At 38.3% G+C, this 26,459-nt stretch overlaps 1 protein-coding gene across 1 annotated transcript; it reads left to right on the top strand.

Moving 5' to 3' along the window:
• The first annotated feature begins 2,312 nt into the window (after nucleotides 1–2,312).
• On the top strand, nucleotides 2,313–26,454 carry ikbkb (inhibitor of nuclear factor kappa B kinase subunit beta). The gene is made up of 22 exons (XM_062418411.1): nucleotides 2,313–2,464; nucleotides 4,392–4,513; nucleotides 7,008–7,102; nucleotides 11,300–11,420; nucleotides 13,206–13,275; nucleotides 15,561–15,649; nucleotides 17,458–17,547; nucleotides 17,634–17,758; nucleotides 18,364–18,471; nucleotides 18,565–18,694; nucleotides 18,990–19,184; nucleotides 19,287–19,401; nucleotides 19,809–19,932; nucleotides 20,142–20,293; nucleotides 20,561–20,622; nucleotides 20,706–20,806; nucleotides 21,205–21,254; nucleotides 21,348–21,447; nucleotides 22,897–23,044; nucleotides 24,162–24,259; nucleotides 24,616–24,709; nucleotides 24,844–26,454. Exons 2-22 carry the CDS (start codon nucleotides 4,409–4,411, stop codon nucleotides 24,901–24,903), a joined length of 2,232 nt encoding a protein of 743 aa, XP_062274395.1. The 5' UTR covers nucleotides 2,313–2,464; nucleotides 4,392–4,408; the 3' UTR covers nucleotides 24,904–26,454.
• The last annotated feature ends 5 nt before the right edge of the window (nucleotides 26,455–26,459 follow it).

The following is a 26,459-nucleotide window of genomic DNA, read 5'->3' as shown; positions in this document are numbered from 1 at the left end:
TAAACAAATAATCAGTCAAAAAGCAACTGTAAAAGACTACAGATAGAGCTCCAATAAGCATTTTTTTTGGTAGGAGATAAAAGATGTTTTTTTCTTAGTAACAGATCTGACTGAATGGTGGATGTAGAAAGAAAGAAGTTGTATCACATCACACATGGAAAATAAAGACGTGGAATAACAGGTAATTGTGAATTTAAGCTTTGTATCCCAGGTAGGGTTACATGATTAGACAAGCCTAAATGTAAGACAATCTTTTATTATGAGTTTTCCTGATTCCAGTGAAGTCCTCTCTGTTGTGTGTTGTTCTCACTTAAAGAGATCCGGAGGCAGCACCATATTTGGTTACTCTAAACAGGAAAACCTTTTTTTGTCTTTTTGGTAACATCCATCTAAATGGATCTCACACACTCGAAGAGCACGTCAGAGAAACGTCAGATGCATGCGTCCTGATAAAGATGAAGTTTATGGGTTGCATCAGAACGAATTTTCTGGTTTTCACCTGTAATGTTCAAGACAAACAAGTGATGAAATGAGACTCATTGGTACGTTGTAGAAACTCTGAAATGCAGGATCTCCAAATAAAACATCCATTAGACCAGCTATGATGTTGCAAAGTCGTCACAGAGGGATAATAATAGGCTACTAGATGTGACTATATGGTAAATTACAAAGCAAACAAGAATTTATTATGTTGCTGCTTGTTTTTAGAGCTAATTTCTGTAAAATTACTGTCAGATGGTCTGATAATCATTCTAATGAAATCTTATCTTAGTCTCTCTGGTAAACCTGCCTAAAAATGATAACATCTGCATCACATTACAGTATAAGCAAACTGTGAAAACAGATAACAGTAATTATGTTTTTGATATGGCTATGAATGACGAAAACATATACAAACAAAAGATATTACAAAGGATTAAAAAAACACTTTCAAATTGAGAGGGTGAAATTCAAGAGAGAAATGAAGTAATAAGATGAGTTGTAAGGTCATGTAAGCAGATATGGGATGACTCTGCCATCCTTAGAGGGAATTTGATCCAACCAATGACGAGAAGTTGTTAAACTTGACTCAAAAATGTATTAGGTGTTTACTCCTAAAATATCCATCAGTGCCTGTTATATAAATGCATTTATTGTGCTATTGCAAGGTTTAAAAGACTATTACCCACATGTTAAGTAACTTCATATGTTCTTCTTCCACGTGTACCAGTGACTTCTTGTGTTCTTGTGTGTTTTCTGGAGAGGTGAAAATGACACTTTAAAGGCCCCAGAATATGTAAGGAATAAAACCAGACTAGTGGTATGTTCTACAATTGTAATGGACACTGTTGTTCTTGTTTAGAGTTTAATAATGCTACATTAATGTAGAGGTGTAAAAGACAACATGTGTCAGGTGTCAAGTTATACTGTGCAGTTTCTGGAACTTAATGGACGCCTGCCACCAGCCAATCAGAATTGAGAAGTTTTAGTAGCCATTTATTTTGGTATTATTCATTGCCAATGTTAAAAGGATATCTTTTTGTCAAATATATCCTTTTTGATTAATATTTTTTCTTCGAGGTTAAAAGAACTGTCTATTTCAAGATAACCCATAGGAACAATGCAATGAGGGTAATCAAATTGCTGAATTTAACAATTCCCTCTCACTATTAGAAATATATTACACAGGGTTGGCACAAATGGACGGCTTAATCTTTTCACAAAAAGCACTGATTGAAAAAAAATGTTTTATTTATTAGTAGTAATACATTCTACACTTCAATTCAAAGCTTCTTTTGGAGGCTCTGTAAACACTGTTGTCCTTAGAGTTTAATACTGTTTAAAAAACACAACCTGTGTGATAGGTGTTCGGTTATACTGTGCAGTTATTGGCATGGTGTAAGTATTTTATTTATTTATCTAAATCTTAAAAATGTGTTGGTTTGGTTTTTATTTGTAAAAAAAAAAAAGAAAAAGCAAAAAAAAAAAAACCTTTTTGAGAGATAGTATTTCTTCAAGGTAAAATACTTCATAAATATATATATCTTTTATTTAATTGTATTTATTTATTAATCCAGAGGAACAATGCATGTTAGGTGATTAAACTGCTAACTTCCTCTCACTATCGGGACAAAATCTGTTAATTATGTTCAATCTTAAGGTTTCAAAGTCGACTGTATAATGAAACAGACCACCTCATCATTGGCCTAAAACTAATAATTTGGTGAAAATGGATGGATGTGAGCCGATCAGCAGCTGGATGTGAGCCGAGGACTCTGCCTCCCCGTGGGCGGGTCCCGGCAGGTTTACAGGAAACACGAGTATGAGGAAGTACAAGTTTTTGAGATTTGTTGTGTCGCCAAATTCACTACACTAAAGCGTTTAAAGTTAAACTCGGTTTTATTTTTAAAGAGCGGATCCACACTGTGTTCAAAGAAAATCAGGTGTGAAAGAGTGTGAGTGAACGCTGGCGACGAAGTCTAAGGTAGGATTTAGTTAAAATAACAAGATAAGTTGGGGCGCTTGTGTGCATGAAAAATACCACCCGATCAGAGAGAAGAACATTGTAGTATAGTAGTACAATAACCTCAGAGAATATAGGCCTAATGTGAACGTAATACACAAAGAAACTCTAACTCCTGTGTATAAATCCTTTTAATTGAGTTATGAGTGGAGAGGTGAGATCAGTTTTCACAGCAGAACATGAAGTCAAAGTATTGAGAGGCCTGTAGTCTGTAGGATACTCACTGTATAGCATCTATTGATATGTAATAGTATATAAAGTAAACACAAATATACAAAATGCATTGATTATTTGCTGTTGTGTTGATCTGTGTGAGATGAGCTGTTGCTAAAAAGGACATTTAAACCATGTTCATACAATCAGAGTTCAGTTTGGAGAGTTTGATGCATGAATAGTATTTTAGTCACCAATTATCAATAATAAATGAAAAATGAACACAAGGCATAACAGTCATCTTTTAACATGTCACACACACACAGCATAAACAGACATTAAATTGATTAATTAAACACCTGTGATTGAATCCACTAAAGGTGAAACTGTTTCTAAATGACATCAAACATAACTTTGGCACCTCTTCACTGTAATGTCTTATCAACCAGCATGTACAGTATGTTTATGTTTATGTTATATGTTTTTAACGCTGTAGTACTTTTTAGATTCACTGCAAATGAAAAGTGCAGTACAAATTAAATGCACTATTATTATTAATGATAATAATAATATTTTTTTCAGTTGAATAATCATTTTGTCTATAAAAATGAAAGAAACTAGATATAAATGCTCGTTATAATTTCTTAGAGCCTTCAAATGTCTTGTTTTGTCTGATAAGCCATCCAGTGTCCAAACATTCAGTTAACGGCCATGTTCATCATGACACATCAAAATTCACACATTATGAGAAGCTGCAACAAGTAAATGTTGTTTTAAAAAAAAAAAAACATTTATTAGATTATGGAAATATTTGATGATTCATTTTCTGTTCATCAGCTAATTGACTAACCATTACAGCTCTAAACAGTATTATGTCAGTATATTGGATGATAGGTTTATATTGCCTGCAGATTTATCGGTGGACTCTACAATCTACTCAACACATTTAAGTTGTCACTGGACATTGACCACTCCAGTGGCTCTTTGCTTGGCATTTAGCTGGTTCATCACTGTGTCTGGTTCATAGGAATTAAATATCTCAGGATCCACTGGATGGATTTCATTAAATTTGGCATAGACATTCAGAGAATTATTCTGAATTTTGTGATATTCTGTCCGTGTCTAGCATCACCAGCAAGAGGCCAACACCTCATACAGGATTGGAAATATTTATCCCATAGTGATCTCTTATCAAGGTGGTATCTGTTCCTGGTGAGGTGGCCCACCACTGCGGGAGCTGCAGGATACTTTTATAAGTACTGACTAACTTCCCAGCAGCCTCAGCTGTGCTTTGAGATTAATACCAACATGGGCATGACATAATTTTAAAAGGAACATGCTAAAAGTTGCATGTTAACATCAACATGTTAACATACACATTTTATACATGTTAAAATTATCATAGACAAAAACCTTTGTGGCTATTTATGCTCAAAGCATGAGCACATGAGGCTGATCCCTAGTCTGAGATGTCCTAATGTATACTGTACTTCATCAGAACTGCTCATTTGTTGAATAGCTTCAGAGACTCCCTGTCCACTGTACAGGAGTTAAGCCCTGTCAGTTTGAGTAACAATGGATCTTTCTTTTGGTACATGGTAATAATAGGAATATTAAAGTTATCTCCATTTATCATCCATCTAATGTTAAGGGTATTTCATTTCACAGGATAACTTGCATGACTGAAGACACCGAGTATTACTGAGTTATTGGTTGTGTGTATTGTCCGGTGTAGGATCAGCTGAAGCGGCCATGAATCGAGTCCCCCTAATGCAGCAGCAGTGTTGTGGACAATGGGAGAAGAAGGAGCGGCTGGGGACCGGAGGCTTTGGAAATGTCACAAGATGGCAAAATAAGGTACACAACCCTGGCACACATTCTCACTTTTTCAGGTATCTCCAGAAAACACTACATTTCCTCTTCAAACTCCTACCGATTGGCTGGAGGACTATACTCATAAAGAACCTCCTGAGCACAACTCTACATCTCAGATACATGACGTTTAACTGTCGGTGGGATGATGACTTTGGTGAGAAGATCTCAGATAAAACCTGCAAATTACTGCAATGATTCACACAACATTCATGTGTGTCAGGCACCGTTGGCCCAGGGAAGGCTTGCTCAACTTTATCCAGAATTTTATCCAACCAGTCAATGGTGCAACCAAGTCCCAGAAACTCCTTTTCACTCCCTTTCCTTAGTATGAGACAAAGTTGCCTGAAGCGGTTTGAAACATTCTTGTAATAAGGCTGTGTAATATGGACATAAATCCAGAACCAATTAGACAGTCTTTGGTGTCGCTCATAGACATCTGAATCTCTCTCAAGCTCAATTCTTTAATATTTTTTTGATTAATACTATCAACCATTACTATTGTTATTTATTTATTTATTATAATGTATTCCTTTTTTTCCTTTCCACGCTTGGGATGTTGGCCAGTCTCCTAGGCGGATAGGGTGATGCAGATGTTGGTACAATTTACAATATTTACATATTTGACAACCCAATAAAACATTTGAATAATAATTAGTTTCATCTTTACTGTCTGTTTGGGAAAATCTGCTTTTATTTATGGCTGTGTGATAGTAAACGATAGTGCACTGAATTACTCAAAATGACTCCAAAAAGAGGATGTTTACAAAACAGACGATTACACAGAGTAGAAATGTTTAAGCATCCTCAGCAATCAGATTGAGGATAACTGTTTTCTGTTTCCAGCAAACATAAACACAAACATCACCATTAATGCAGTTAAAAAAACATCAAAATGGGGAAAAAAGATGCAGCAACGCATGAGGAATGCTCACGCTGAGTTCAGTTTGTTTAATCTAAAGCTCCCTGAGTTGATTAAAAGCAGCTCACTGAATCTGTTTATATTGGTTTTTAGTGATGTTTGTGTTTATTACACATTAAAAATAGTGTTTTTAGAAGAGAGCTTGTGCTTTTTCAGTTTGTGTGGGTGTTCACCTGCTCGGGTTTTGCAAAAGGAAACGTTGCACGAAACAGTGCTCTTTGTGCACCTGGTCCTGTAAGAATTGTGTCTATTGTAATGATATCAGACCTAGTCACAGGATGAGAGCATTATAGAGTTGCATCACAGGCAAGCAGACCCTATGGGGACATGAGCACACCCGCTTAGTAGACCTTCCTCTTCCTCTCTTCAACTGTGCTTCAGTTGTATTACTCACCCTCACTTTCAAGCAAACGTGAGGCCGGCTTACTGCCAGCCAGCACCGTGTGAATGAACTGTAGCACATCACTTGAGATCTTTTCTCTTTCGATTTCAAATATTAAAGATCCTTAAACAACCACTTCTCATCACTTAAAGTAAAGTAAACCGAAAGCATCCTGTTGCTGCTCCCCAGCTCATTGGCTCCAGCTCCCCTGCAACCATCTGGAGGATAAGTGGTAAAGAAAATGGATGGACTGATGGATATAATTTAATTCTGCTGCTGTTTACTGTAATCATTTCATGTTAAGGCTTAATGATGTGTTGTTTTTAACATTTTAATGCCAGTGAACAAGTAGTGGTCATCAGTGCCAAAGCAGATTGGGCTGTGGGAGGCAATGGGAGTGACAGAGTTGGGAAATGATTTCACTGAGGAGGGCACAGTTGATGATTAAACTTCCTCCGTGGGAAATTTCCCATTTCCCTTTATCAATGACAATACTGTAGGTTATTATTAGGTTGTAGATCACATTATGGGAAGCAGGACGGTTGTGTTTTCCTTGATGATGCCATTAGAAACAGGGAGTGGGAACTCATCTCCTCTCAGTGTTCGAGTATGTGTCTGGCGCCCTGCAGACAAAGGTGTACACATGAGTTATATGCCATTCACTCGTCTTTATATATAACTAAGCATAAAGTGCCTACTGTAAGGCCACCTACTTTATAGTCAAACTTTTAAGAGTTGTAACAGTTGCTTTGATTTGAACATCTAAATGATGTTAATGAATATTAATGGGTTTTTTTTTATTTACAACTGTTGTGTTTTCCTACCATAAATGTCAAAATGTCTTCTGTGAAAAAAGCTTATTTTATGATGGAATATATTGTAAACAAATGACATCACCGCAAATACACAAGTTCACAAATTTAAGGCCTACTTTAAAATGATCTGGAAATAATGTCCCTGCTAATTTGCCTCTCAAAGTTTTATATCTACATTTACAATCTGTTAACAACTTTAATTTTAATTTCCCAATCAAATGCTCATAGATAATGTCTCTAATGTGTGTGTGTGTGTGTGTGTGTGTGTGTGTGTGTGTGTGTGTGTGTGTGTGTGTGTGTGTGTGTGTGTGTGTGTGTGTGTGTGTGTGTGTGTGTGTGTGTGTGTGTGTGTGCTTTCAGGACACGGAGGAGCAAATTGCTATAAAACAGTGCCGTCAAGAGCTTAGTGAGAGAAACAAAGAGCGATGGTGTCTGGAGATCCAGATCATGAAGAGGTCAGTTTAACTGTATTGTTCATCATCCTGCAGGTCTCAAGATATGTAATGAAGCTTCCTTAAAGGGGACAAATCACACACACATTTCCAGGTCTTTATTTATATTCTGGGACTACTACTGATATCTTTGCATGATTTACAGTTCAAAAATTCCTTGTTTATCTTATACTGCCTCTTTATGCAGCCCCTTTGTTCACCTTCTGTCTGAAACAGGCAGTTTTACTTCCTGTTTCGTTCAGGCCCCCCTCCTAATGAACCCACTCTGTTCTGATTGGTCAGCTTCACGAAGCTGGCCATCGGCAGACTTCCAGCAGCCCCACAGGCTACATTAACAAACCGTAGTAGCAGGATTTCTTTTTCTCATTCTTTACTCAAAATGGAAACTCAAATAGTTACATACATGTTTGAGGCCAAATCTGATCTGAAATATGTTAACGACATGAACATCCTTTACAACAGTCTTAGCAATAAAAGCTACCAAAGAACAGCATTTGTGGGCATGTGCAATCTGATGTCTTCACAAGGAGAAAGTAGAGGGAACATTGCAAATGGAGCATTCAATGCAGATTCAACCCTGGGCCTTTGAATTGCAGAGAGCATTTTTTGCATATGTTCACCTCATGTTTTGGGACTTTGACCGTGTTTAACTTACATCCGACATCACAACAGTATAAAAACAAGAAAAATCACAAAAAGCATGTGATGTTAAGCTAAGTTCATGGTCACAATAAACAGACATTTATTTACTGTGAATCTTTGTAAAAATTTAAAAAAGGAGGTCAGGTGAGAAGCATTTCATTACTAAAAGTTGGAAAACAAAGGTATTTTTAACTCTATAGGCTATAAAGGAAATTAATTCAGCCCTCAGTTTCTCATGAAATCTTTTTTCATGCAGCCTATTTAACTCCCAAAATTAGACATCAGATGACACTGGCACTAGATCTGTACTAGTCTTTTTGGCCAAAATTAAAAAATGGGGTATTTTCTGAATACTGCTACTGCTGATACTATCACAACAACTAATTACCTGAATCACAAATTCCTTTTGAACAAGCTTTATGTCTTCTGAATGATGACCAATATTTCTACTTCTGTTTGAACATAACAAGTCTGTCTGGTTGGCGGGGTTTTGGCGATGGATGCGTTCCTTACGATTGGTCATATTTCAAAGGAAACAGTTGTGTCTGCAGTTCTGAACAGATTGCGAGTGAAAAAGACCTGATTTCCCAACTGCTTTGATTGGTTTTAATAAAGGACAATTTTTCAACTCTGCTAAAACAACAGTCAGGTGCCCAAATGAACACTGAATTTACTTTGTTTGTTTGTTGTTGTTTTTTGCTCTAATCATGCCTCCTTTTCATATTGACAATTAGAAGATCCTTTCCTAATGCACTTACAATGTAAGTGATGGGGGACAAAATCCACAGTCCTGTGTCCTGTGTGGACATACTGTGGATTTGGACCCTATCACTTAGATTATAAGTACATTTAAAGGGGATCTCTTAATAGTCAGTATGAACAGGAGGAATGATTACAGCAAGGAAAAGCTGTATATAGGCACCTGACTGCTGTTTTAAGAGCTATTTAAGCCTATTCTTTAAGCATCTGGCCTAAAATTCAGGATTTTAATGTTCCATGGTGATGCTCTTTGTTTTATATGACATGTTTTTCAACTCTGCTGAAGAAATCAGTGATTCTCAGCTTCTACCATTACCATTCAAACTCTATGATGCATTGCCTTGAAGCTCTTTAGGCAAGTGAGGCTAGTTTTGGTTTGACACTGACGTTGTGACTCACCGTGGTACCTTCCATGACAAACTGTGTGCTTATGAGTTTGACATTTGACTTTTATGCAGCCATCTGTTTTCTCAAAATACAAAACCTAAATTTGTATCCTGAAATAGTGCAAATCACAGAAACATCAAATAATTATAACAGCATGGAAGTTTGGGTTATTTTGGTCATTTGGTGGTTATTTCTAACGGGATAATGTGCTGCCTCCGCTTTGCTCCACTTTGGTCTGTGTTTCATGTCCATACACGTCTGTGTTGTGTATTAACTTTATAATTTCATTATAAATGTTTGTTTGTGAGTTGCGAGATTGCAAGAGTTTGTGTGTGTGTGTGTGTGTGTGTGTGTGTGTGTGTGTGTGTGTGTGTGTGTGTGTGTGTGTGTGTGTGTGTGTGTGTGTTTGTGTGTGTGTGTGTGTGTCAGTGTTTTGTCATTTGCTGGTGCAAACTGGAACGTAAAACCATTTCTCTCCCTGTCCCAGTTTAACAAGTGTGTTGTTTTCAGACAGACGTGGTCATAACCACAAACCTCCCGTACACCCACGCTCAACTTGTGGAAAAAGCCACAGGGCAGGGGACACATACAAGGCAATCTACTGTGTATTATTACTGCCACTTAACACAGATGAACCCATGCACAATTACTGAAAAACACATCACTTTCACAATGTTTTTTGAATTGTGTTTATAGAGTTTGCAGTAACATTTATTTTCAACATTTTTTGGCTGCTGAATGTTGTCGTCAAAACTTCATTAAAAAATCATCTTACACACTCTTACATTTTCTATACTACACAATGTGTTTTCAAATAAACCTAAAAGAGGCAGAACAGAGAGAATAGCTCATTAGCATCAGCTAATATAGCTTTTGTCACCTAACGTATCACAATATGAGTACATTGAGATCATGTATATAGGTTTGTTTAAGTGTTCACTAGAGCCCGACCGATATATCTGTCAGCTGATATTATCAGCTGTTGGCCTTTCAGATATATCCGTATCAGCATAAATACTGTTCAGTTAAAAAAAAAAAAAAAAACGTTATGAAGTAATATAGTTAAATAAGATATATTTATAATGTTTATTTGACCAGCTTTCTGAATTCAAATTTCAGTGCATATTTTATATGCTTATTGTTCAACTGTAAAATATCATGCTTTAATTACATATATTTGTCACAAATATTTGATTGCAAAAATCCTAACCCTAACCCTGTATAGATTATTGGCTGATTTATCGATATCAGAATTTTTTTACTCCCTAAGATTGGTATCAGCATTGGCCCCAAAAATCCAGTATTAGTGAGGCCCTAGTGTTCACTAATGTGAATAAGCACTATGGTCTTCATTAAAATACACGTTAATGACTGAAAATAAGCTTTTAAGAGCTTGTTATTCTAGTGCTGACTACCATCTATCTCCTGCTATTGCAGCTGTTGCAGCACACTGATTACACCCTCTACACTGTTGTGGTTACAGTGTAAGTCATTTTCCTGGTGGATCTTAGTGGTTTGAAGTTGTTATCTTTATGTTTCTCCCTTGCTTTTTTAAACAGAGCTGTCAGGAACAGGTTGTTTCAATTAGAGTTACGAAACAGTAAAGAATGGGAAACAGAGACGGAGAAAGTAATAGAGAACAGGACAAAGAGGGAGTAGAGTGATGTTATCATAATTGAATGGACTAGAGATGAATAGATTTGTATCTAACCGTGAAAATATGCAAGTTTAGATACCCTTGTTGGCACTGAGAAGGTGAGTCTGCATCTCTGATTCCAGTGAAAATAAATTGTGTTGTTTCATAAAAAGTTGCTCTAGGTCAGAAGTTCCCCATCTGGGGGATTGGACCCATGAGGGGATTTTTCTTGACAACAAGCAGATTCATTTTTTCAGACTTTGCTCTTGTATTTGCTCATTTCTTGTGGAATTCCTTTATGTCTTTATGTCTAATTTCTTTCTGGATAATCTTATATCTTCAGGCCTCTATAACCTGTTCAAATAAAACAAAAAGTTACAAGTTGACCACTCAAAACACTACAAGCCACATTCACCCATTCACACGCACATTCATACGCTGATGGCATTGGCCGCCATGCAAGGCGCCAACCTGCTCATCAGGAGGTCTAACGTTTCACACACACATTCATACGCTGATGTTGCAGCCTTTGGGAACAATTTGGGGTTCAGTAGCTTGCCCAAGGACACTCGACAGGTGGGCTGGACGAGCCGGGAATCGAACCACTGATCTTCAGATTAGTGGAAGACCTGCTCTTCCTCCTGAGTCTCTTTTTCAAATCTCTGGCATCTATTATCGCAGACCTTTGCATTTTGATTAGATTATGTATCAATTCACATCCCAGTAATGATAATAACGCTGCCCCACCGACTGTCCGCTCGTCTTTACTTACTCAGGTTGGATCATGTTAACGTGGTCGCAGCGAGGGAGGTTCCTGAGGAGATGCATGAACTCGTGGCCACCAACGGCCTGCCACTGCTGGCCATGGAGTACTGCCAGGGAGGGGATCTGAGAAAGGTGAGTGTTGGTGTGATGCGTGTATGCACGCTCATGGTTTAGGACACTCAATTTGAGTCCAGGCACCTTTGAGTAAAAGCCTTAAATCACAATACATTCTGTTTTAAATAACTGTATCTTTGATGTGGATAATCTTTTTTAAACCACTTCTCATGCTGTTATAACCTTAACTGCACTATTGCTTGCGTGTGTGGTCTTGTAGCAAAAAGTACACTGACATTGAAACTGAAACAAGAATCAGACTTATTTTGTGTTTCTCTTTTTTATCTTTTCTGCATACTGCTGCTGATATTTTCACAATAACTAATAGCCTGTCTCAGTTTCTATTTGAAATAAGAAGTCTGTCTGTCTGGCAGGGTTTTTTTTAACAATGAATGGGTTCCTTACATTTGTCTTATAATTTAAAGGAAACAATTGTGTCTGGAGTTCTGAACAGACTGTGTGTGTCTGTCAATAAATCAGCAGAGACTTGTTTTGTAATACGCAGGGAGTGAAAAAGACCTGATTTCCCAACTGCATTGATTGGTAAAGGACAATTTTTCAACTCTGTTAAAACAACAGTGAGGCCAAATGAACACTGTTTTTTATTTATTTATTTATTTTAACTGCACTTGTGGTCTTGCAGAAAAAATGTACTTCTTAGTCAATTTAAAGTACACTCACATTGAAGCCGAAACACAAGTCTGACTTTTTTTTTGTGTGTTTCTCTTTGTTTAGTTAGTAAGATATTTATATGTGAATGTGACTTTCTGATTTGTTTAGGCATTTGTTTGCAGTTTATTCCACGGGGAAAATGTCTTGAGCAGTATTTATTCAGTGTTTCCCCTAAGCTGACTGCTTTGGGGAGGTCAGTGTCTGGGCGTGGGGGGCAGAGAGGAGAGAGACTAGTGCAGTCAGTGTTTCCCCTAGGTTAGCTGAGGAGGTGGGGGGGGGGCACCCCATCCAAGGCAATGGTTGGGGAAACACTGGAAACCCACCAAGTATGCAGCCTGAGGCGATAGACAGTATGGGCACCAAGCAGCTAACACAAGATTAAATTGCCAACCAACACAAACCACAATGTCATAAAAATTTCAAACCATCCCAGATGGTCTAAAACTAAGCCATGGAAGGCAGATGGAGCGGTTACTGGTGACAGAGAGAAGAAAAACAGCGCCATCCTCTTTTGTCAGGCTTGCCACAAGTTTCCAGCAGTGGAACACTTTAAAAGGGAGGAAGAAGGGCCTTGTATCTGTTCACTTATTTTTTATTTATTTATTTTTCTATGTTTTTGTAAATATGTAAATATGTATGGGAATGACAGATTGTTAATTGTGTAGTGGAGAAGGGGTAGGTTTAAATAAGCATATGCTTCATCCTACTCCTTTTCGGACATGTTGGGTTCACATTATTATTGTTGTTTTGACTATTCTCATTGGTTTTGTTTGTTTCTTAGATTACTTTTTTTTGTGTTACTCATACATGTTCGAAATAAATCAAATCAAATCAATATATTATTAAAAGTGTTGATTTGCCAATTTGCACAACGTTTTCACTTTATTAAAATATCTACAAAAATGTTTTGTGAAAAAAAAGTCCTGTCAAAGACAGAGAGAAAGCACATGCTTGGGTACGTTTTCTGCTTGAATCTCAGTTCATGACCTCCGGTAAATGTCAAATGTCAAAAGAGGACACAAGCGGACAGATTCATTTGAAATAAACTGTGTCCATCTGTGTCAGATCACTGTCTTATCCCATTGTTAATGTTAAGCAAGTATCAAGTGTCTGTGTTTGTGCTCTCTGCAGTATCTGAACCTCCTGGAGAACTGCTGTGGAATGAGGGAGGGCTCCGTTTTGATTCTGTTACGGGACATTTGTGAGTATCCTGTTCAATTTCCAGCATCATCGTGACTATGTAAAATTTAGAATTCAGATTGATTGCATGATTGATCGTGTGAGCTGGCAGCATGATTAGTTTCCTGTATTAGGTGGTGGTCCTAGTGACTAGTATCATGATGTCACCAGTGACCCTAAACCACAGGTCTTAGTCACCATGGCAGCAGCACACATTGAGGCAGGAACATACGTCAGCAATCGGACTCTCGCTCTCTCCCCCTGACAGACACAATGGAGGAACGCTCGTATCAACATAGCATTCTGTGTCTCTCACTGTATAAACATATTAGAGAGCGGAAACATATGGATCACATATTTGGTGTGGTGTGGAGAGCAGAGTAGCAAACGCATGCACGCGTTTATCAGATCATGCTCACTTTTGGGGACATTATATAAACTTCCATTCATTTCCTGGAGACTTACCCTTACGCTAACCATAACCAAAACTTACCATAACCTAACCCTAGCCTTACAGCGTTTTCCCAATTGGGGACACAGTTTATGTTCATGATTGAACAAGACGTACCAGATTAACTGGTCCAAAGTCTGAAATGTGTCCCCAAAAGTAACCTATGACAGATTCACACACACACACACACACACACACACACACACACACACACACACAGATTTGTGACAAACGCGAACACACACTCACAGAGAAATTCCAATTCCTTTTCCTGTGACCCATTGGTGGACATTTCCTGATAATGAGTGATCCCCTATAAACTGTTGCAACAACGAGGGAAATACACCAGCATGCACACCCACACCTAGAAACTCTCTCTCTCTTTCACACACACACACGCACACACGCACACGCACACACACACACACACACACACACACACACACACACACCCAAACGTTATGAGTTCCGCTGGGTTGAACACTCATTGCCAGCAAACACACTAGTCACACTTAAATGCATGCAGAGTTAATTGACATTATAGTTTCAGTAGTAAATTGAGACAAAACCTGTCAAACTTTAACTTCAGGTTGAACAGATTAAAGGCTACAGAATGTATGCAGTCATAATCTTATTAGTCTTATCAAAGAGCAACTTCACAACAGCCAGAAATCGTGTGTTTGCTAACCTCTCACCTTGCTGCGGTGTGTCAGCGCATTGTGACATCGCTGTGGTCACAGGCACAGTTTGCTCAGTTGACGCCATGTGAACAAAATATGGAAATTTTGGCAGATGTTTAGGCAGATTTTTATCAGATGTATTAAAGGTACTCTTGTTCTCTGTTATGATTTTTGAATTCTTATTTTATGAGTTGGAGCTGCCTTATTATTAATTTTATATTTATATACGAGTCCATCACTGACGCTGGGTGTAGTCACCTGAAACTTTCAATCAGAAAGGGCCGTGAATCAGTGCTTTTCAGCCTAGCGTGCAGTTACTCTATAAGGATGAACTGTATATTTGCACTATTGACTTAAATTCTTTTAAGTCTTGACTGTGCTTTGAATAAATCAGTCAACTAAAATACTCCTGTGGAACTAAGGTGTCCCTCTCGAGAAGCCTGTAGTGAGAGGAACAAGTCACCACCAGCTGCTTTCTCTGTAATTGATTCACGATTTTATCACAGGAAATAGAAAAGTTTAGCTCACCGCAATTGGAACATTTATTTCCTATGCTGTGCACACACACTTGCAGGGAAATTACACCTTTTTTTTTTTTTAAACTTCCAACTAAGCCAAGGTAAACCACCAGACAAATTCTGTCGAAGAGGCAGAGCTACTTAAAGCAGGTCAGATGGTGGTCAGGTGGCACAAATATAAGGAATATAATGTTGACATGCTGCTTTAACATTTTTTAAATATCATTTGAGAATCAACGCTTGTTACTAACTTTTTTCAGAGCTTCTTACTCAGTGGGGGAATTTTTGTGAATGATGCCAGGTGGAAAACTTTAGTGGTTTATGTTCTTACATCCAAGAAAATAAGAATAATAATGACTCTGCAGAAGAGAAACACAGAAAACATCCATATTTAGGTCACAAAATGACAAATGACCAAGCTCAATGAACACTGAGGTAACTCCCTCCACTGTGGAGTCGGTGAGATGTGATTGAAAGCACCAGAATAGCTTGTAAGTTGACTTCGAGATACTTCTTTTTTTTTGTCAAACTATGGTTTTATATCATTAGGCCATAAATCTTTGGCAGGTTTTAGAATGAATGAATGAATGAATTTTTCACAGATCACACCCTATCTAGTTCTACACTCATCATTTCCCCCTCTTCCTCCTTCCCTCAGCGTCGGCTCTAACCTACCTCCACAAGAAGAGGATCATCCACAGAGACTTGAAACCTGAAAACATTGTGCTGCAGCAGGGCGAGAAGAGAGTGAGTAAAACATCCCGTGAGCCATCTTGTTATGACAAATACACCAAAACCACAACAAAGAGGTTGTACACAGGCAATTTGTCTCTATGTAGGTCATGTGGTCATGTCTCACTCACGTCCACATATTGCTGCATTTAATGTTTCAACTAATGCCTGCAAACTTACAAGGAGCTTTTGGGATCCCTTAGTTCTTATCGCCCTCTCTTTAGGCCCCTCTTTGTTATGTAATAGATCAAAACATGTCACCCTCCACCCGTTAGCGGCATGCAGGAAAATTAAGAACATATATCACTGAGGCCAGACATCTTAAAGATGTTATTTACTTGTGTTTATGCACACTGCTGTTTGTAGATATTAAGCCAAATATACTTCAAGTTTTTGCCTAGAGAAATATTGCATCCAGCAAAATGTTGTCAAGCAATAAAGAAGAAAGTGGTTGCACACAATGAGAATGTGGCAAGATGGCTGCATGTGTGCTCTTTGTCTCTCTTTTGTCACCACAAATTTACAAATAACTTGTCAGATCTGCATTCATTAAATTGTTTGGCAAAGCTGCACTGCTTATTTTAAAGTTTGAATCGTCCTTATTGAGCAAGCTTGTGGTTGATAAGACACAAGACAACTGAAAAGACTCTTGACTCTGAGAGCAGTGGCACCGCAGCATTGATAAATGAATGGAAGTTGCTTAATACAAAGATACACCATATGTAAAAAAAAAACAAAAAAAAAAACCAACGGAAAAGCAAGTTTTTGCATGGATCGCTGGAAGAGCTGATCTCAGAAAACCAAGAAAAAAGGGGCTAGAAAAATGGAAATGCGATTGACTTTGGAGTTTGAAGTGTTTTGAGCTCTAGAATGAAAATGACTGCACTGAATATATATCTAAAAACAAGCTATCTAGAGCAGACTATTTGATCAAGATGATTCCCTGATGACCAAGGAAATCATTTGGGTTTGATGGCTAAAGTGAAAGATCTGTTGCATTAAGGCTTTGTGTGCCACCAGGTGCCCGATCCCATTACCACAGAATCCAAATATTTCTTATTCATCTCTTGGTTTGGTTTTTCATGAAACAATGTGTTAACAGAGGGAACTACAAAGTCCACTCCATAAGGTGTGTCTGGGGGCATGTATCGTCTCAGTTATGTAATGGTAATGTAACCAAGGATCCTCCTGGGTTTGCCTAACTGTATAAACTTAATAAGGTAACAATAAACAGGATGATAAGTCCAAACTTCTCAATGTAAATAATGTTATTTATTGAGAACACCTCCCTCTCCCCTCCCAAACAAACAAGACTTGAATCTCACTCAGCTGTCTTTCCCGGCTCCCTTACAGAAGCAAAAACGGGGATATATTCTATATCATATCATACTTAACTTCAGTGGGTCATGATCATTGATTATGCAGTTAATTTCCAGATGCTCTAATTCAAGATGTGACCAAACATTTTGATGGATGTCAGTTTTTCTGCCACAAAAAAGGCCAAAATGTGGCCTATTTGTTTTCAGCCTAGCCTCACTTGTGTCCTTTACCGTCTAGTTAAGAGGAATGAGGAGTCAGAAGTCAATGGTGGGATAAAACACTTTACAAAATTCAATTTCAACAATTGTGAATCACTGCAACCATGAGAGGTCCTTGAGCATGCAGTCATCAATGTGCACAAAAATATGAGGCTGATGATTCCAGTAAAATGCAAAAATAGCTGCAGACAGAAACAAACACACGTGGAAACAGGTGGTGTGGTTATTACAGGATAAAGTTTAGACAGTAACGTCTTTTTTCTTTTCTCTCGCCCCTAATCTTAGTTGATCCACAAGATCATAGATCTCGGCTATGCTAAAGAACTGGACCAGAGCAGCCTTTGCATCTCATTTGTGGGAACACTGCAGTACTTGGTAAGTGATACATTTTCCACCAGACTTTCCCTGTTTTATTCTAAAGAGTTACAGCTGAAATAGATGTTCCTCGGTCAATTTTTCAGGCTCCAGAGCTCATTGAGAGGCAGAAGTACACAGTCACTGTGGACTACTGGAGTTTCGGGACTTTGGTGTTTGAATGCATCACAGGCTTTCGCCCCTTCTTACCAACCTGGCAACCTGTTCTCTGGTAGTACCACCTTTCACAACTTCCCTTAGCTGAACCAAGTTGATTATTTGTTCAAATCATGAAGTCATGTTTTTCTGAACATATTTTTCTGAACTTTCCTAAATAATTAAACTTATCAGAATTTCCACCAATTTATCCTTCTCAGATCTCCTCTCTGTTTTTGGTTTGACGCCTCTTTAGTCTCACTTTTGCAAAATAAGCTGAACAGGGATGTTTTTGAATGTTAAGCAATGATAAGCTTTATTCCAAATACATGTTATCGTTACGTGACTGGATTTTAACACACAAGAAATATATAAATAAACTCAAACACACAAAGAATTACAGGATATGTGGGTTGTGCCAACATCAGTGCCCCTCATGCATCGCTAATATGATTAATGAAAGATATGACTCTTCAGGGGGGCCTGTTACAAAGAGGAAAAATACTCTCCCATTATTGCAGAAGCACCGCTTCAGTTCCTGGCACGCATCTGGCAGAATTTACAATGATAGATTTATTGGACAAGATGGGGAAAAAACATGTACAAATATAAAAAGTTTTCTTACTTCAAATGTTAATTTATACGCTTTTCTCTCGCATAATCCATCTGTATCCTTTTTAGGCACAATAAAATGAGACTGAAGCAAGATAATGACATTGTTGTCTATGAGGATCTGTCGGGGGAAGTCCGCTATTCCAAAAATCTGCCGCAGCCCAACAACCTTAACAGGTGATTTTATCTGTGACACACACACACACACACACAAACACTCCCTCTTCACTTTTATGATCTCAGTCTAACTTCTCAACTGGGTTTCGACAGTCTGTTGTTGGAGAAGATGGAGAGGTGGCTGCAGCTGATGCTGAAGTGGTCTCCTCAAGAGAGAGGCAAAGACCCCGACTCCACACCCAGCAACTGCTTCTCCCAGCTGGAGATCTTGCTGCAGCTCAAGGTTAGATTGTTTGTTTGTCCGTTTACTTTTTCACAATATCGAAATCGAGGATAAAATAGAAAAAGTCTGACAAAAATTGAAACAGGTTAAAACACAAGGAAATGTTCATACAATCACAAGAGATGTTCAGACAGACATAAGAAGGCAAAAGGCTCATTCATTTTATCTTATTGTCCCGTTTGTTTTTTGTCAAACAACAAGGACAACGAGTGTTACACCAGTGTTTCAATTTCGATTGAATTTAGAGGAGTGATGCATCTTTTTTCATTGGCATTATTCAACTTGCTTCCCTCAGCTGGTTCACGTCTTGAACATGATGTCTGCTAAGATCCTGACATACTCAGTCTCGGACGATGAGACTGTGGCTGACCTGCAGCTGAAGATAGAGAAAGACACCAACATCCCTGCAGCCAACCAGGAGCTGCTGCTGGAGGCAGGATTAGCCTTGGAGCCTCATGGACTGGCCACGCAGTGTGCCATAGATTACACTGTAATGTCTAACATAAACACCTCACACGCAAAGCCTTTACAGAACATCCAACAACACAGTGTAATAATGCATTAGGTCATAATATTATATTTGCGTCGGCAGGAGACAGATGGGCGACGGACAGACTTGCCTCTGGTCTTCCTGTTTGATCGCTCCTCTTGCAGTTATGAGCCCCAGTTTGCTCCTCGCATCCTCCCTGAAAACATCCGCTTTGTCCGTGAGTGCACTAACCCTAACCTGATTTGTTTATGTCATCCAATTCTGTGCTGTTTATCTTTCTTCCTCTCGGTTCAGTTCATTTTCAGTTTTGTAGCCTATGAAGACTAATGTGGTCACATGTTCTTCAAAAAGATAATTTACACAAATCTGCACACAATTTACCACATTTAAACCACACACACAATGGTAACATAAAGAGAAAACAAACATTGTGGTCCTTCAAATGTCTTTGAACAAAACGTGAAATATCTTTGGTTTATAGGAACCAGAGCACTAAAAAGCTGAAATGCCTCCAGGTTTTAGTACCACAAACTTTAATCCTCAGTTGAATGAAAGGGAAAATTATAACATTAAACATAATTTTGTCTTTTCTTACTGTATGTTTTGTCTTTTTCTTTCTAATAGAAACAGACCCCAAGACCCTTCTGGCTTACAGCCCTCTGAGGAGGACTTGTGGCCAGGCGTGGCACACCATCCGCTCCCTGAAGGAAGACTGGCAAAGACTGCAGCAGGGGCAGAAAGCTGCCATGTAGGACACACACACACACACACTCACACACACACACACACACACACACACACACACACACACACACATGCACACACACACACACACACACACTCACACACACACACACATGCACACACACACACACACACACACACACACACATGCACACACACATACTGTTTGAAAAGCACATTTATCAAAACCATTTTTTGCCCTCTTTCTTTCAGAATGAGCCTACTGAGACACAACTCTTCACTGTCCAAACAGAAGAATGAGATGGTCTCTATGCACCAGAGACTCATGGCCAAGCTGGACTTCTTCATCACCAGCCTTCACATAGACATGGACAAGTACCAGGAGCAGACAGCTACCGGGATTGGTACTGTGTTACAAAATTACATTGGTAGATAGTAAATGACTAAAGGATGTTGACACTACAGCTGCAAAAACTGCATTTACTCTGTTTTTCTAACTGTCACAACTTTTGTCGACCACTAAATAAAAGGTTTCAGATTTGAAGTAAAGAATTAATAAATAAACTTAATTTGGACGATTCATGCTTTTATCTCAGATGGGAAATACACAAAATGTGTAGAACAACTCAGTTTGTCAGTGACTAATGATTCATGTCTTTTACATCCTCTAGCCTCAGAGAAACTTCTGGGTGTGTGGAGGGAGATGGAGCAGACCGCTGTCAGCTGTGGTCAGGTAGACTCGAGTGTGTGTGTGTGTGTATGTAAGGTTTATCAGCTGTGTCTAAAAATGACTAAAACCCATATGTGGGTGTCCAGGCCAAGGTGAGTGAACTGGATGAGGAGATGATGCAGCTACAGCCAGACATAGTGGATGTGCAGAGGCAGCCGTGGAGGAGCGGCGAGGCACTGGACACACTGTAAGTCTGAACCAAACTCACTAGTAAAAACAATGAAAACAACTGCTTTTTAGGTTTAGGTTTATTGACAACATTCTAATATAATATAAAATACAAGATATAAGAGTCTGTCAGGGATAATGATAAACTTAGACTTATTTCCATCAGTGTCCCTGGTGTTTTCAGCTGTTTGGCAAGATGGAGACAGGTTTTCTTTCCTGACATGAAGACATGTTACAAAATAGTCCCTTAACTTAGATAGAGAACAAGACAAGAACAAACAATTTATAAAGAATATTTTTAGGAAGTACTCAAGATCACATCAAGAAATGCACCAAATTTCAGTGAAGAAGGTAGGTTTGACACAAATGCTGCCTTTTAAACTTGGATTTTGTTCTCTTTCTGCCTTTGATCCTCAGTGAAGGAAAGGCCATGGAGCTGTTCCGCAAACTGAGAGAGAAACCCAGAGGTTTGGAATTTTTCACGCGTCTTTTCACTTCTTACTTAACATTCGTTGCGGTGTCTCTGTATGAAAATAAACCTACTTTTATGACCTGTTCAGACCAGCGGTGCTCAGGGGACAGTCAGGAGGTGGTGCGTTTGGTACTTCAGGCTGTGCAGTTCTACGAGAGGAAGCTCAGAGACTTCTACACACACCTCAGGTACTCTCACACAACACACTGTCCTATTATTTAACTGCAATACAAGACCGTGTACAGTGGAACAGGGCACATTTTACAGTACGAAGTCGAAGGATTTCTTCGAGGGAGAATAACCCTTAAAATACATCCTTGTGAGTCCTGAGCAGTTCTGTGGAATATGCCTATGTAAAGATGAAGTAATCTATTGCGTACTTAGACACATTTTGAACCCCCTCCAAACCTTCCTGAATTTTCAGGTTACGTGACCGTTTGCAGGTCTCTCCGATCATTTCCTATAACAGACTTCCAATCATGCCCCTTCATTTCACAAGTCATGTCAAGAAGTTAATTGTCATTATGAAAGAGGAAAAAATTGCAAGTGCGTCATCCTCAAATGCCCTCAGGGCCCAAACCAAAGAATGAAATATTGTGACATTGTTGAAGGTGTTATTTGATAAGTCATTATGTCTGTTGTGAAAGACTCAGACAAGAGGTATTATTAGGAGAGGAAAGGAAAAAAACCCGTTTTTTTAGCTGTGTGTATGTTGAAACATTTCTAACCCTTAATAAATGGCACGTCAACATTATTATTTTTTTTTTTTAAAGATTTTCTCTGGCATAGACGCCTTTATTTGAAAGTAGAGAGACAGGAAATTACGGGAGAGAGAGGGGGGTGTGACATGCAGAAAGGTCCGCCGGCCGGGAATCGAACCGGGGTCCGCTGCGTACATGGCATGCGCTCTAAACCACTCGACCACCTGCGCGCCCACGTCAACATTATTAGCCCTAGATTTGATTGCTTACTATGAAGTATAAAAATTCCCAAAGTTTTTCAAATAAAAGCTTTTCGTTTTACACAAAGTCATCAAATTTGCAGTTATAAATGTTGGGATGCTCTACAGCAGTAGTATTCAATTAAAATTCACTGAGGTCCAATTTGTGAAAATTTCCTCAAGTGAAGGTCCGGAACTTTATAATGTCTGTGTTATTTTTCAGTACCTTGAAGTAGCATATAGTTCAATCAGTATCTGTGTTTAGTGGATAGATTGTAGACTGCCAAATAAATACAGTAGAATTCATTCGTATTTACACTGAACTTGTGGGATTCAAATAAATAATAGAATACATAAAAAAGAATAACATAAATACATTTTCTTTTCTTATATCAAATAAAGATGGCATTTTAAAATAAAGTGCATTACAGAAAGCTTTTGATTGTGCTTCTTAAATAAAGTGCTTAAACATAAACCATAAACTTAATTTCACATCTAATTACATTATAACAAAACATTTCTCCTCTTTTCTCTGTGTGTATCTCACTGACAGTCGAGTCTCCACATGTCCGAATGCACGGATTTGATCGCCTGTATTGCAATAGCTTATTGGTCCGTCAGGAGTTAACAGATGATTTATTAAAAACTCATACAGACAATACTGACAAACACATTTTTGTGTGTGTGTGTATTGCAGTAAGACAGCGGTGTGTCGCCAGCGTGTGATGGAGCTGCTGCCTAAGGTGGAGGGTGTGGTCCAGAGGATGGCGGAGAGTGAACAAGTCCTAATGAGTCTGCAGGAGAAACGACAGAAAGAGCTGTGGAACCTGCTCAAAGTCGCCTGTGTGAGGAAACATAAACAGCACACAGTCTTTCTAGACTACATACTTTCTAGGGGATGCCACTTAATCGCATTTCATTTATATCATGAGTTTGGTTTCCAGAGACAATAATCACAGAACAGCAGCATATCTACAGATGAAGATATATTTCTCTTTGACTGAATATACATAGCTATAATTAGATTATACTTAGTGTACAAGCACATCTTTTGTGTTCCAACATAATTAATTTTAATTATCTTCTGTAACTGAAAATAGTTTAGATGTCAAAAATCCAAATGCAGAAAGCTAAGTCATGAATACTTGTTAACTCCAATTTTTAAGCCTTGAGTTTCTATTTTGACCGTTGCCATCTTGGATTTTTGGATCCAGGAGTGACCATATTTGGACGAGAGGTTGGTGCTGACCCTTACACTAGCTGCTTGCTGCTACCTTGGTTTAACACGGTGGATTTATAGTCTGTAGTTAACTGTCATAATGCCAATGCTAATTTTCGCAAGTGAGAAGCAGGCGTAAAACCCATTAAAACAAAATGTACTTATCTGAAAAAAACAGAACATTTCACTCCTTAGAGTGTCTTCTAATATAACCAAATGCTGAACAAGACTTTTTCAGCCAAAATGTTACAATTAACTCTCATGAAAACACACTGAAATAGCAACAGCTATGTGAGTCAGGGGTTACGCCATGGTTATGTTACCTAACCGACATTGTTGCCATGTTAGCAACTTGTCTGTGATAGCACCAACCTGTCAGTCAAAGTGGTCACGCCCTTAATTGAAGATAACTTTTAGCCTCAATCAAATTTAAACAGGTGAATTATAAAAAAAATGCACCCCCTGTACAGGTGTCATCAACGGGGAACTTAGGTAAAGAGACAAAAATGTTTTTTGTACCTGGCTTTAAACAAGTTTATGTTGTTGGGCATTTTAACATAGGGGATTGACTCTCTTTTGGAGCCACTCAAGTAGCCATTTGGGGAACTACAGTTTTTGACACTTTGATGTTGGCTTATTTTTTGCTGTTTGGTTCCTCATAGCATCCAGAACAAACAGATGATGTATTCTGAATGAATTAAAACTAACACTAAGATTAAAATGTATCCTCTTGTCTTCTGCAGAGTAAGGTTCGCAGCCCGGTAAGTGGGAGTCCTGATGGATTACGAACCCCTTCCTCAGTACCACCTCTCCTGACTCCCAGACACAGCTTACAGCAGTTGTGAGTGCAACGCACACGCACACACACACACACACACACACACACACACACACACACACACACACACACACACACACAAATACACACTGAGGTGTAAAGGTGGTGAGGTGTTTATTTTGCACACCCAAACTTTTGCAAAATTTTATGAAAACACACAATTTCCCAACATTTTTGGATCCACTGCATTTCATTTTATTGTTTTTTAATAAGCTATGGGAGTTTTCTTTCAATACTGATGCTGATGACTTTAAGCTTGCCTTCACACACTCAACCACCAACCTTTTAGAAATCAGATATGCATTTCCTGTACATACATAGATTAACGTGCTCATGAATCGCTTTGGGTGTGTCTGCAGGGATGAGTCTCTTGTGGAGGAGAGCAGAACATTCGAGAGTCGACTCCAGAGTCTGCTGCATGACACCATCCAGGAATCAGAGAGTGGTATGGAGGTATGTACATAATCACACTCCCTCACATCAAAGTGCAGTTCCCTCTCTTCTCCTGCTCTCTGCCTTTTCTGAGTTATATGTGACTATTATTACTTAAAGCTAAAAACACCACCCTTTTTTTGTTTTTGTCCTAGATGCTGAGGGAGTGGACGTGGCTGAGTGGAAGCCAGAATTTCTCCAGTGACCTCTCGTAAATTTAGTTTTCAGTGTTTGTTTATATGCTGTACTCTACTGCCTCCGTGTGGATGGGATGTTAAACTACATGAGGTTGTGCCAGCAGCTATAATGTGCATATCACAATTTATGAGCGAGTGATAGCTGCTGGCAGGTATTTGCTTTATGAGGACTGATGGTAAATCCTGACTTTGTAAAACAGATCATTAATATTATTATTATTTCTAATCTGTTGGGCACTGAAGAAAATTCTCTGATTGTGGTAAATGTCAAGATAAATTAAATAAAGCAGGATTATTTATTTGCCAAACTAGTTTTAACAGAACAGGTAATGTTTTGGGGTAAGATTTTATTTCAACATGCCCAGACCCAAAGCAATCTGTTTTTAAAATCATAGTTCATTCCTACACTTTGAATATACTGTATGTGGAGAGGATTGCAGACTTTACAAAGCTTCAAACTGAATATCTCTTAACACAGTGACCCTAAACACTCTGAGTGTCCATGAATGTAATTACCCTGTTACCAAAATATTACTTCTCAATGTGTTTTATGGGATTTCTATCAGGAATCTACATATAGTATTTTAAGACGTGCAGATCCATCATGAGTTTTAAAAAAGGGTTTTAGTTATATTCTGTAGACGTCTCGGACTTGAACAGTGTATCTAAATGTAAATATTTTCTGTATTTGTCTCATTGGACCATATTTCAATACAAATTTTAATTTAGTAAGACAATCATGGAACAACATGGGGGGCTACTATCATTATATGTTAAATGACTGTATGTATGTGATTTTTTTTTTTTAATTTACACCCATTGATGCTTATATGGTGTGCGGGCACAATAACAGTAACACCTTTACATGACACATTTCAGTAGCCCTGCTTTTTGTGTTGGACATATTATGATGTCAAATCAGTGGAAAAAGACAAAACAAGCAGAAAATCACCAATATCTCAGCTTGATTTATGGTGATGATGTTTACATATGATGTACAGTGTAAAACCTGACTTTGAAACATTTCCTTTTTTAATTGAGATAATGATGTTAAGACACAAAACTATGTCACATCTTGTAGCTAAACTGTGAACATTTCTACAAAGGCAATTCACTCCATTAACTACATTTCAATAATCTGCTCTGTCCGTTATGTTTGTGCTAGATATCACAGCTACTGCTTCATGATCCTTCACATTTGGCTCCAAAGCTGCACCTCCTGCAATAACGTTCTCATCTCAATCCCAACTATTGGAACAAATCTTTACTGCATATAGAATATATGCATTAAGTAATGGGAGATGTTACATATTGTACCTGTGATAGCTGTTGTCTATATGTGTGTATACTTTATGTGTATTGCATGTTTAATAGCTTTTAAGATTGCAATAATGTCCGAAAATAGACATATCCAGACATTTCTATCATGATTTTAAAACAAAGATACATTTTGTAACTTGAATATTTGTTTTATTCTATAGGTTGACTAGTTTCTATTTTTCTGGGAATGATGTCAACCAAAAAAACAAAAAAAAAACAGAAAATACATAACTCATTGAGACAAATGCTGATCA

Source organism: Scomber scombrus, chromosome 4 (assembly GCF_963691925.1).
Source record: "Scomber scombrus chromosome 4, fScoSco1.1, whole genome shotgun sequence".
Lineage (NCBI taxonomy): Eukaryota > Metazoa > Chordata > Actinopteri > Scombriformes > Scombridae > Scomber > Scomber scombrus.
The sequence above is the reverse complement of the archived record's forward strand: the minus strand, read 5'-3'. Positions and strand labels throughout refer to the sequence as shown.

What these genes read in the sequence shown, in the direction of transcription:
- ikbkb (XM_062418411.1), top strand. Translation starts at nt 4,409, where the DNA reads ATGAATCGAGTCCCCCTAATGCAGCAGCAGTGTTGTGGACAATGGGAG. An exon ending in TGCAGCAGGGCGAGAAGAGA is followed by an intron (nt 15,650 to 17,457) that starts GTGAGTAAAACA and finishes CCCTAATCTTAG; the next exon opens with TTGATCCACAAGATCATAGA. An exon ending in GCAGACAGCTACCGGGATTG is followed by an intron (nt 20,294 to 20,560) that starts GTACTGTGTTAC and finishes TACATCCTCTAG; the next exon opens with CCTCAGAGAAACTTCTGGGT.